Source organism: Stegodyphus dumicola, chromosome 1 (assembly GCF_044657685.1).
Source record: "Stegodyphus dumicola isolate Sdum_Otavi_A_Nest chromosome 1, ASM4465768v1".
Lineage (NCBI taxonomy): Eukaryota > Metazoa > Arthropoda > Arachnida > Araneae > Eresidae > Stegodyphus > Stegodyphus dumicola.
In genome coordinates, this window is record NC_140768.1 from 86,421,489 (window position 1) to 86,434,175 (window position 12,687).

At 31.5% G+C, this 12,687-nt stretch overlaps 1 protein-coding gene across 2 annotated transcripts in view; it reads right to left on the bottom strand.

Annotated features, from left to right (window-relative positions):
• Window positions 1–447: 447 nt before the first annotated feature.
• Window positions 448–12,687, bottom strand: part of LOC118183941 (NEDD8-conjugating enzyme UBE2F-like) — a 43,553-nt gene continuing 31,313 nt past the window's right edge. For both annotated transcript variants that reach the window (XM_035353559.2, XM_035353558.2), the window contains 4 exons: window positions 12,497–12,599; window positions 6,226–6,284; window positions 6,059–6,121; window positions 448–607 (listed from right to left, as the gene is read on the bottom strand). In XM_035353559.2, the coding sequence (XP_035209450.1) occupies window positions 554–607; window positions 6,059–6,121; window positions 6,226–6,284; window positions 12,497–12,599 (279 nt within the window). In that variant the 3' untranslated portion in view covers window positions 448–553. The remainder of the gene's footprint in view (window positions 608–6,058; window positions 6,122–6,225; window positions 6,285–12,496; window positions 12,600–12,687) is intronic.

Below are 12,687 nucleotides of genomic sequence, written 5' to 3' on the forward strand. Positions count from 1 at the left end.
CCATGGTTTGACACAGCATATGAGGACAATGATGAAAGAAAATCGCTCATTATATGCAGATCAGATGTTTCTATTAGTCAAAAATTGATTCATCTAACCATGTAGTGTTATTTAGAAGTCACCAAGATTCAGTTTTTGCCAAAAAACTAACTGTACAATTCATATAATTGTTAAAATAGTGAAGATAAAAATAAGAATTTTTACTAGAATTATTCATTACAAGTGTTCCTTATCCAAATATATAAAATTTAAACATTTAGGTCTTTGAACTTTTGTTTTATTGGCGACTCCTCATATGTGTTATGATTTTTTTAGAGACAACATGAAAAACGTCTCTATCCCTGAACAGAAAATAACAGTTCTTCTGAAATACTATGAAAAACTGTTGTACAACTGCCTATCATGCAATTTTTTCCCTCATTTAAAGGTGTAATAATTAACAGCAAATATTATTATATGTAGTTTATTTTGAACACATACTGATGATGGAATAATTGAAATGAAAATATTTGTTACAAAACAATATTTACAAAAAAGCTAAAATAGGATAATTTCATCTTTTTGCATAACGTTGGACATATTCTCTCACTTTTGCTTTAAAACCCTCCTGCAATAATAAATATTCACTAATTAGTTAATTATAGAACTACAGAATACATATTCAAAATTAAAATATTTTGAAAAACACAGTAATCACAAAAAATCATTCATAAAACAATAAAAAATATTGATCTCTTTTCTTGCATTGCCTTTAATTAAAGGACTAAATGTGCTGACACTTAGCAAATTTTATTTAACGAATAATAAAATTTAGATAAACCAAACTCTCTTTAATTTGAACCCATGAAAAAGTACTAAAGCTCTTTAAATTATGTAATGTAGGTAGAAATAATTTTTTTTTTTTTTTTTTTTTTTTTTTGTAACTGAAATTTACATAATTCTAGTTTTTGTTCAAAGCAAATGAAATTTCAAATTATTATTAGAAATTAATAAGAGTTCAATGTATAATGTATTATTGTCACTTGTAATACAGAAAATTTTATGTATGACTGTAATTCTCATGTAAACAATAGTTGAAATATCTCTCTAAATTAGAGATATACCAGATACATAGACCTGGTGCCAAATATTCAGATATCTATCTGGCAGATATAAAGTTTTAAGTTAAATAATGTTGGAATTAATGAGCAACATTTTAAATGTATCTGTGTTTTTCGCTCGAGCTGAGAGTAAACTAATAGACCAAGGGTTACGAAATTTGGTACATAGGTGCGTCTAAGCAAGAGCCTGAGCACCTCAAAGCGATTTTTTCAAAATTTGAATGAGATTTTTTTATTTTATGTTTTTTGATGAAATCACATCAAAACAATAATTCTTTCTCATTATATCAGCACTGTTGCCACTCAGAAAAATGACGATGATAATGCAGTTTTTAAATTTAATGTTTCTCTTGGATACTGGATGTTTGTCGAGAAAGCAATGGAAAGTTGGTTAATTTATTTATTAGGATAATTAATATTTGTATTAAGATTTATTGTTTATTTCATTGTAATATTTTCATATTTAATACATTTTTATTGATTTATTTGATAAAGTTGTTCTGCAGAGTAAAATTCTGTGCAGTTTTTAAATTTAATGTTTGGTGTTTCCTTTACACATATTTCCGGTACATTTAAAAGCCAGATGACGGCTGGCCACGTAGCAACTAGTATAAGTCAGAAATACGCATATAATCATAAGCCAGAAATACACATAATTTACCAGATAATTAGCATATCCAGATATGACAGTTATCTGGTTAAAATCCACACCATGGTCTAAACCACAAATATAACAGATAATAGATATTTACCACATATTTGTTGCATGCAAACATAAACCTTTAAAGCAAAATTTGCTAAATTTAAAAAAAAAAAAAAAAAAAGTCTTACAACTGAAAACCTCCAACAGAATTTTGCCACTTACAATAGAATTCTTGATCATTTCAGGTAATGTTGAATAATACTATCTCAGATAACTGAGTATTCAGATAAAAGGTTATTTTAGAATAAAAATTAAGAATACAATAGATTTCAATAATATATGTGATACTATATCACTTCTAAGCCATTTTCATATCTTGCCAAGATTAATGTAATGTATATAAATAACATAAAAATATACATTGACACTTACTTTGCGATGCATCATTTTACATTTAGTTATATAGCAATATGAATGGAATTCTAGTTAAAAGTATAGCTTTTCATCTATTGTTAAAACTAACGCCATTATAAATTATGCAAGGCTATCATGGGAAGGGGATCTGTGAGCAACACACAGGAAAAAATTTTAGAAGAGTTAAAGAATAGGGAAAAATACTTGACCAGAGAAAGCACAGAAGATTTTCTAGAATAGCAACCTGGTCACTAACCACATCAGCCTCTAAGAAATAATGTACTTTTCCCCAAAATAAGAGGGCATCTGCCCTTTGAAAATATGAAAGTGCTGAGATGAAACTGAATGCAGACAGATAGCATTTGCCAAATTTGACTCATTAAATAAAACTATTTTTGTATAATTACTTTACAGCAAGTTTGCAACGAAACAATATGTTAAACTGTTAAGTTCTGTTTTTGTGTGTCTTTGTATAAAAAATCCACCAATGGCATTTAATCTATATGTTGCATTTCAGTAGGTAACTAACACAAAGCTTAAACTTAGTTGGGGTTAGTTGCACTAAAATCTCAAACAGTCTATAATTACCATATATTCCAGCGTATACATACTCCAAACCGTATCAAAACTTGTCAGTAGTCAACGGGCGAACGACATTTTTACAACTTTGAAAATGTGCGCGTAAGGCATATATGTTAATTAATCATTCATTAATTTTGAATAATCATTTATTGTAATCAATTTTATTACATTTGAAATCTATGTATACACAGACTCCAACCTGCAGCAAGAATTGTCAGTAGTCAACGCACAAATGATATTTTTACAACTTAAAAAATGTGTGCATACGGCATATGTTTCAATTTAACCAGTCATTAATTTTCAATTAATCATAAATTGTAATCAATTTTATTACATTTAAAATACACACACACACACACATATATATAAAACTGAATAATTAAAAATATGTTTACTAATATATGATTGAAGCAAGTATTTTAAATCACTACTAATTATAGGAAAAATCAGAATTAATAAATCATATCTTTATTTTGGATTTCATTTCCACAAGGAAATAAAATTTTTAAAAAATTAGATAACCAAGACCAATATATATAACTATTAAAAAATACTTATAATTTATTTATAAATTATGATTATTTATAAATTAAGATTTATATGTAGCATGCTTAGTTCTGATTTTGAGAACGTTTTCTTATAACACAGTTCTTCATTTGGCTGTCTGTATATTTTTTCAACCAAAACTGCTTCAAGAGTTTTAAGACCTAATTCTGCTTGAAATTCAGTCCTATTTTTTTTTAATAATAGAAAAAATTCTTTCGCAAACTGCATTTGAATGAGGTATTATTAAGGCAGCAAGCATTACAACAGGCAATACTTTGTATTTAAATACACCAATTCATATCTTTTAATTTGGAAATTTATCTCCATGTTGCAACTCAACCATTGTTGAGATACAATGTTGCTGTGTGACATTACGAACTAGGCAATCATGGGCAGAGATTGCTCGAGAACTCTGAAGGAAAATGTTGCATGCTGCATCGTGCCAGAAAATTTTAAAACCTTTTTAGTCATTTCATGTATCTAAAATATATTATGTAAAATTTTCGTCGTATTAAACCTGTGTTTGTGCAAAGATGTATTAATCATTTTGGATTAATTAATCTCGAAGGATATAGATGCAAAAGCATCAAAAACCAGTGGCCCTGGCATGTACCCACTGAGAATAATGTAAGCAACTTTTGTTTTACCTTCATTAATTAGTTGAAGTGAAAGTAACACTAATAATAATACCCCATGCTATATCAATATGCAAATCTACAATTTCTTTCAAATCATCTACTTGATACATAGAAAACTCAACTTCTACCCGATTAAGATATTTTTCATCAATAATGGATGAGAAAGCATTCATCAAGAAAAACTCCATGCCTCCAGAAATTCAATTTTCAAGTCAAATACTCCACTATCAATAAAATTCACAGTTTGATTCTAAAAGATTGCGTTTCTGACTTTAATTCTTGGGGAATTTATAGTATATCATGTCAGTGTGAACTGAGATATATTGGCCTAACAAAAAGCGCGTTAAAGTTTCGTATTGAGGAACATGAATCCTATGTCCGAAAAGGCGAAATTAACAAGTCTTCAATAGCATATCATAATTGGAAATTTAATCATAATTTTGACTTTGGTTCTGCAAAAATTATTCAAAAGGCTTCTTCCGTCGGTGAATTGGATTTTCTTGAAGCTTTTCATATTCACAAGGATTTAACATGTTTAGTGAATGATTTTAAATCCAATCCAGTCCTCCCTAACACCTTTAAAATTCTATTATCATAATTCTTTATTATTTTTGCTGATAGACGGCGTTGCCTCCACGCGTTTGGTACTACTGAAGGGTATAAAAAGCCATTACAGAGGTTGCTTTTCCTTTTAGTGAAAAGACCTCGACCGATCCACCACAATTCTAAGTGGTGGTAGTGTATATATTGTACAAATTTTTTATTTTACTATTATTCTTCAGTTACTATTCAAGAAAGATGAACTTTGCCAAAGTTAGGACTTTATTTTTCATAGATGAATTCTTTGTTTTACTACTTATTTAATCAAGATTTTTACTTTTACTTTTCATTTTTACTATTTCTTATCTTGTGTTTTAAAATCAAAGTTTGTGGTCAACACAAAGTGCTTATTCTCACTCATTAGCCCTAGTGAGCCACATGACCTCATTTTTGCCTTTTACAGTTTCCTATTCATTTAATGATTATATCGCAAGTTTAGATGATTTTCAAGTGTTTCAAAAGACATAGGACTCTTAAATTCACAGACAGATGTTGCTTTTACTATGTTTGAACTTTATTTATTTCCAAAAACTACAAAAAACTTCACTTTTCGAACTCTGACTCATCGACCAATCTTAATGCCAGACGTTGATCAGGTGTTTCTGCTCTTCTAGACTCACCCAGAAGCTTAGACTTTCATTTCGCCTCTCGCCGCCATTGATATAAGCACCTATGATATGCAATTTAGCAAAACTTATTTCAAGTTCTCTCATTTATTGATCTCGCCTTCGGGCGCAGTGTATTTTTAAATACACCTCTTAAATTTTTAACTTTATGGCCTATGGTATAATGATAATATATTGGTAAGAGCTCCTAGTAGCTAAAGCCTGCAGTAAAGATATGATCCAAGATCCAAGCTTTTCCTTTATTCGAGGTTCAGTCTTGGTGCATGAAGGTGCAGTTGCCCCTCGCTCCCTATTTTTTGACTTCCCTGATTTGTTTGCGTTCTAGTCTATGTGTTATATGTTTGATCAGATAGCCTGGCTCAGTAAAAGTAGGCGGCCAGTGTAAATCTGATTCAAAATCCGGTTACGACTACGTGTGTGCAGATAACGACCACGTGTTTCTGAGACTCCTTTGCCAATGCTTTATTTTTCTTCTTTTCCCCCTTTCTAGTAATTTCATTCTCCTGATGAGGAGGGATCTTTAGTTGCTCTCGAAATCGATTGAGTGTTTTAACACATGTACCCTAAATACAAGGTTGTTATTGTGATTTTAATTGTCACATTGGCGTATTTCTCTTATATCCATACAAATATTATTTGATATGATATAAAGTAATGCAAATACTGTATGCCCTTTTCATTACAGATATCGACTTTTCATTTTTGATTTAAGAAAGTCAAAAATGAAAATATAATGCAAAAAATGCATTTATTTATCAGTAAAGAATCATGCAATGATGACTAAACACCAGTATGGTTGCATTACTGATATTTGCCTCCAGAACAAATTCACAAAAAGATTAAAATATGGAAACAATAACTTGTCAAATGTAATTTTAAAATATCATCCAAAGGACTCTTTAGTCTTACCTTATCTTTTGAATAGTGGTCAGCTGCTTCGTTATTAAGAGGATCATCAAAATTTAAAAGGTCCTACCAAAAATCGCAATATAAAAATCAATATATCAAATGGATATTAATTACAATTTTAATGCACTGAGAAATATTTCATTTAGAAAATGGGAGAAAATACTAACAGTGAAGAGTGAATTTAAGCCCCACACAACATCTTTCAAGGTTCTTGTCGGAGCCCAACCTGCAAAAATAAATTATTCATAGCATGCTTCCAACAATAAGAATGAGATTGACAATGCATTAGGTTTTTAAAATATGATTCACATAATTAATTTTATATTTATTTCTGTTTAACAAGAAGTTTCTTATAAACTTTTTTAATGATAAAAATGTATTATATGTATGATAATATATCTATGATTATAATATATTCCCACTCATATAAATGTCCCCATAAAGAAAATGAATCTTAGAAATAATTAAATTTTATATTCTCTAACATCAGCATTGCATTAAGGAGGAAAACATCACAATTTACATCTCTACCATACTCTATCAAACATAAAAAATTAGCTGATTTCCAGAAGGTCCTCCCTAACTTCCTCATTGATAAACTGCACAACAGAATTTGCACTGAGATCCAAGACAATTCATCTTAATTTACTGGAAGTTTTTAATATCTATGCAAGGAGTATAATTTCCAGTAGTATCTTTTACCTTTTCACCTAAATGTGAACATCCCAACTTCTGAAGCTCTTCTTTAAAGTGTGCTGATGTTAGTCAGCCTTATAAGCTGGCTTTATAAGAACAGGAAAACTTTTAACATAGTCAAAACAAACTTTTCACCTAGACTTTTGAAACTTGCATATCACACAAAGCCTATAATCTGTTCAAGTTTGCATACATACTTATCATCTCAAAAGGCGGGTTTAACATTATCTTCTGAAACATCCTAGCTTCATCAACAGTGAAATTATCTTTTTCACTGAAGAGATACAAAGACATCACCTTAAATTTAAACCCCCCACACACGCATGCATGCGTGTGTGTGTGTGTGTTCAGCCTGTCCAGGCAAGCACCTATGAATTCTTGATTTCACCATTCAGAGATGTCTCAGCTTGCCAAGCAAAAACTGGCAAATTGCAGCATCTATGAATGATTATCTATTTAAGATATGGTTCTTCAACATGTTTATGCTCAGTCTTTCAAAATTCTTTCCTTGCATTCAATTACTTTTTCAAAAACAGAATCTATCATGTCTATGTCTTTTCACATAGTACCAACTATAGATTTACATAAACTGCACTTCTGGTAGAAACTACTACATCCATTTTGGATTTTTCTAACAAAACTCACTTCATCTTTAATCCAGAATGCTTCATGGCTACAGTTCACTATTTTGATGAACTGTTTACAATAAATCTTCACTAATAGAAAATGAAGAGCAATAAGTCTTTTAGTCTTCTACATACTGTTATCAATCAAAAGGTAACAGTTCTTCAGAAAGTAAACCTGATTTGAATAACAAAGTAATTACAGATTAAAAAGAAAAACCTGAAAATTATATTTACAATGCCTTGAAAACCTTTTTCCTATTTCAACATAGCAGGTTGGAAAGGACTTTAAGATTTACAGGCACCTTATAATGTAAAGCTTTTGAACTCACTAACCTTAATAATACTAAATGAAGTTACCAAATTAATTTTTTTCAAAGTGATGACATGCATTTGAATAGCATTTCTTAGCTTATTTGTATAGTTGCTTATTTTAGTTTTAGTGTTCATAAATTTCCATTCAATAAGATGATATTTACATTATTAAGCAAATCAATATATATATTTAATTATAAGCTAACATATTCCAATGGCAAAAAATATCATGACCAGACAAAGGAATTCATACCAGTCGGGAGAGGGGGGGCCTCTCATTCATCTCATAGCATTAACAGAACTGCTTATTCCACAGACTTGCAAATAAGCCATATATGACAAATAACACATATTATAAATTCCTCCTCCTGTATTTAAACGGAGCAAATTTAGAGCATTTATTTACTATTTTCTTTTTTCCTGGTATGTTGCTAAACAGTATTTTTTCATCATAAATGATGAACAATACGAATTTAGGAACAATTTTACTATATTATTATTAATTTTTATTTACTATTTTCTTTTTTCCTGGTATGTTGCTAGACAGTATTTTTCATCATAAATGATGAACAATAGGAATTTAGGAACAATTTTACTTTAATGCATTCATAAAATATTTGGTATTTCTTTGTTATAGCGACCCTTAAGATAGAATCCCCAAACAACTGAGATATCTCACCAAAATCTGGCTGAGTGTTCTTATACCTCATGTGATCATGCATTAGCACTGGCTGCGTGTTCTTATACCTCACCACGCAATTGTATATTAGCACCAGGGCTATGGAGTCGTCAGGGAAAATGACAGACTCCGACTCCCTCATATATATATATATGTCAACATACACACATGGGTTACAGCTTATTTTTTTATATAAAAGAGGTAATAAATGCTGCAGAAAAAAAATAATGGCATAGCAAATTATTTTTATTAATTAGCATTTATTATGAAGTGGAAAAACTGGCATTGGTTATTTCTAAGAAACAGTATAGTTTCGGCAAGATCTTCTTTGTTAAAAGGGTCATAGATCCGATAGAGCTGAGAAGAGTCTTTCCACACTAATTTGAGTAGCAGGAAGAGCTGTTACTGTTTGGGCTACTTCTTTTAACTTTTCAGGATAGATTTTTAGATGCTCTGAAAGAGGTGTCTTGCAAGTGCAATCATATTTCTCTATTTCTTCAAAGGCCGTGTATAAATCTTGTTTGTATTTTTTAATTTCTATATCTAAAAGCTCTTGGTTCTTTATTTTCATTTGCTTTGCCTTAGCCTTTTCAATATTATCCAAAAATATTTCTCAAAATCTAATTCATCACTAGAAGTGGATGATAGAGACTCAATTGCAATGTCTGCATCTTGACTGTTCTGATTCGAATTCTCCAATTGTTCTGAGAATAATTTCATTCTTAATGAAAGTTCATAGATGGCTTTCTTTGCCTTTTTAATTTGTTCTTCATCCAAGAAAATTCGGTGCTTTGGATCTACATATATTGAACCCAGCAAGATCTCATTGTCTGGCAAATTAGTTTCTCTTTTCTTCATTGAAGAAATGATTCCTTCTGCAATAAACCCTCCATTTCAGAAAGAACAAACATCCCATTCTCGCCTCCTGTCTTCAGATTGCAGCTTTTTTGTGGCTATATGGTATAGAAAGAAAATTTTCCAATTCTGCAAGATTATTCCACAGTCTTTGTTAGTGAAACATTAGGGTTATTTACATCTTCTAAAAATGTTCTTAATTCTAACAACCTCTTAATCAAATATGTACTTCCTTATCGCGTTGCTTGATCAATAATTGCTCCTTTTCCTGCTCCCTTCCTAAGAATGGCATCAATTTTGGGAGCTATTGCTGCTTACCTAAATTTACCAGTGAGATTTGTAACTAAATTAATCAGTTTAATCACTAATGGCAAACATCATATCTATCCTCCTCCCTTATATTTATTTATTAATATGTCAATAAAATAGAAAATAACTATTTATTAATGTATATAATCCATAAATAAAAATAATAACTCAGCTTGTCATAATTTTTTTTCAGTTCATTTTAATTTCATTTCAAATTCAAACTGTCCAACAAAAACTGAAGTCGGAGTCAACCTGTTTTTAGCAACTCCAGCTCCAACTCTTTTTGCCCCAAAATATGGCCAACTCCACAGCCCTGAATAGCAACGTGTTGCATTTTTACTCTCACTGCATGTTCGTATATTATTCATTTTTGATGAGGTTTATGAATTCATAATGTTTATTTAAAAATATATTTATTGCTTTTTTGTGTGTGTGTGAACTTTTAACGTGTTAACCATGTTTAATTCACCAAGTAATGAGATGGATGCCATATCATTTTTCAAGAAAGATGTCTTTTATCTGATAAACAAGAATGCGTAAATAGTCACAACATGAAACTTTATGCTAGCGATGAAACCATTTAAAGATGCAGTGTTAAAAATTATAAAGAGAAGGACCTCCATGTTGGACATTGATACAGTGGTTCCAGAATATTGTTCGTCACTGCTATAAGATTTATGCATTCTGGGGCAGAAGAGCTGATGTTCATAAGATGGTTAACAAACAGCTAAATACATGTGATTTCTTATTTGGAAAGTGCTTTGTGAGGTTGCTGTCTGCTCAGAATATCGTGTTATGCCTTGAATAAGAAGAGGAAATGCTTACCAGCAAATTTTGTAATTCGATAGAGGCAGGAGTTGCCTATCGAAAGTGTAGATTATAGTTCCGTGATATCGCTGGTCGCACTGCGCATTCAACCACTGTCATGCGAATATGGAATCAGAGGATTGCTGAGGATCATATTGAACGCCAAGCAGGATCTCACAACGCCCTCCTGTGACTAACACCAGACGAGACAGACATATTGTGAGGTCAGCCCTGTAAAACCGTATGACTATATCATGACCATTAGTAATGAAAATGGGCATGTTTGCAGCATGCTCGGTATATCTGCTCATAAGTTGCATCAGTGTTTGCAGCAATGTGGCTTATCAGCAGGGTGACTATTACGTCGGCTTCCCTTGACAAATGCAGCATATAGAGAAATGGCGACTCTGGTGAGTGGAACGACAAAGCTGAATACAGGAGGTGGCATAATGTTGCCTTTTCAAACAAGTTCTGGTTCTAGCTTCAGTATTCCAATGGCCATATATGTGTCTGGAGTGTCCGAGGAGCCCACACATCGCCCGCTTGCTTTTGATATCGGTAAAGGAGCCATGCATCTGGTGTGATGGGTTGGGGCAGAAATCTGAGTACAAGATACGGACAGCTCTAGTTCAGATTAACGGTAATTTGAACACAGATGGATACATTTCTGACATCTTATGTCCAGTGGATGTGCCCTACCTTCAACGCCCCAAAATGCCAACTTCCAACAAGATAATGGAAGGCCACATGTTGCCTGTTGTGTTCTAACCTTCCTCAATATGCAGGGTATCCAATTGCTGTCCTGGCCTGCAAGGTCTCCAGATATGTCACCCACTAAAAGCATCTCGTCATGGGATCCTAAGAGACTGGCCTACCAACTCTGTCCAGCTTATATGGTTGATGAAAAGCAGAACAGACTTGAAGCACCATGAAATGAGTTGCCCATTTCTATCATCCAAACCTAATTGGGTAAGGCCTGTTTCTACTAATCTCACACCCCTGTAAACCTCTAAAATGCTTACAAATTTAATCATTTTGTCTTCATGCCATACTGTTTATGTGCAAAAAAATCATTTTTGTATTTGCTTTCCTTCATAGCGTTGCAATTTTAATGGCCAACAGTGTATTTTAGCTTTAAAAAATATGCATAGATGATGGAAATTTATTCAAAAACTAAATAATCAGGGTTTGCACACATTTCTGCATATGGAAATAAAGTACTTTTAAGGACCATTAATGAAAAAAGTTAAGGACGTATCAGCAAATGGGAACTGAATATATTTGATTAAAGATGTCTATTTCCAAACTTCACTTTTGTAATACCATACTAAGATTAAAAGAGATCTGTAAGTAGGATGTATTATTATTTAACATATTTAATAAACATAATTATAAAACTTATCAAGTAACATATTTTACACTTACAACAGTTGGACACATTTGAAATATGTGACATTTTATTTACGTTTTATAAACAGCTTTATGTTGATTTTTTCTTTTATGTCTCATTTTGTCACATACTTGCTTAGTCTACAGGTTTAGTAAATAGCAGGTACATTTTATGTCAAATGACATAGGTTAAAATGAGAAATAAAATCATAATCAGCATGATTTGTAACAGAAGATTGGCTGTTGCAGCTGATGCTTGCCTAGACTTGCTGATCAGAACAAACCTGAAAGCCTGATATACACATGGTTGGAAAATTTTGAAAGTTAATTGTGCTCTGTCTGTCTGACACAGTTAGTAGCCTACAATATTCTTCAATGTCATCATCACAGTGGCTCCAGAATATCGTTCAAGAGTGTGAATATGAATCCAACGAAACACTTTCTTTGGAAACACAACAAAAAGAGCTTCCAAAACTCTGGGAAAGATGAATTACACTAATACTCTAAATAATGTGATGCATTGCAAGTTACATAATCATTCTATTCAACATGATGACATTTGAATAGAGTTACATAAAATACAATGAGGAAAATAACATAGGCAATCATTTCTAAGAACACACAACATACAAACATGAACTTGGTTTAGAAAAGCTTTAGAATTTCTTTTCTTTTTTTTAAAGTATGTGTGTGATAGATTTCAAATTAAATAAATTTATTAAATTAAAAATATTAACATTTTTCTCAAGGCCATGTAAAACATACCCAGACCATCAATAGAGCTCTGTCGAAGAAGACTCAGACATATTGCTCCGTCTTCATTTATATTTGGATGCCACAGACGAGTAAGACATCTGACTTTGGGGGGCTAAAGAAGCATTGACAGTTACACATTAATTTTAGTACATTTGCATATAAGAAAATAAGTAAATTCAATAAAACTATAAATAATACTG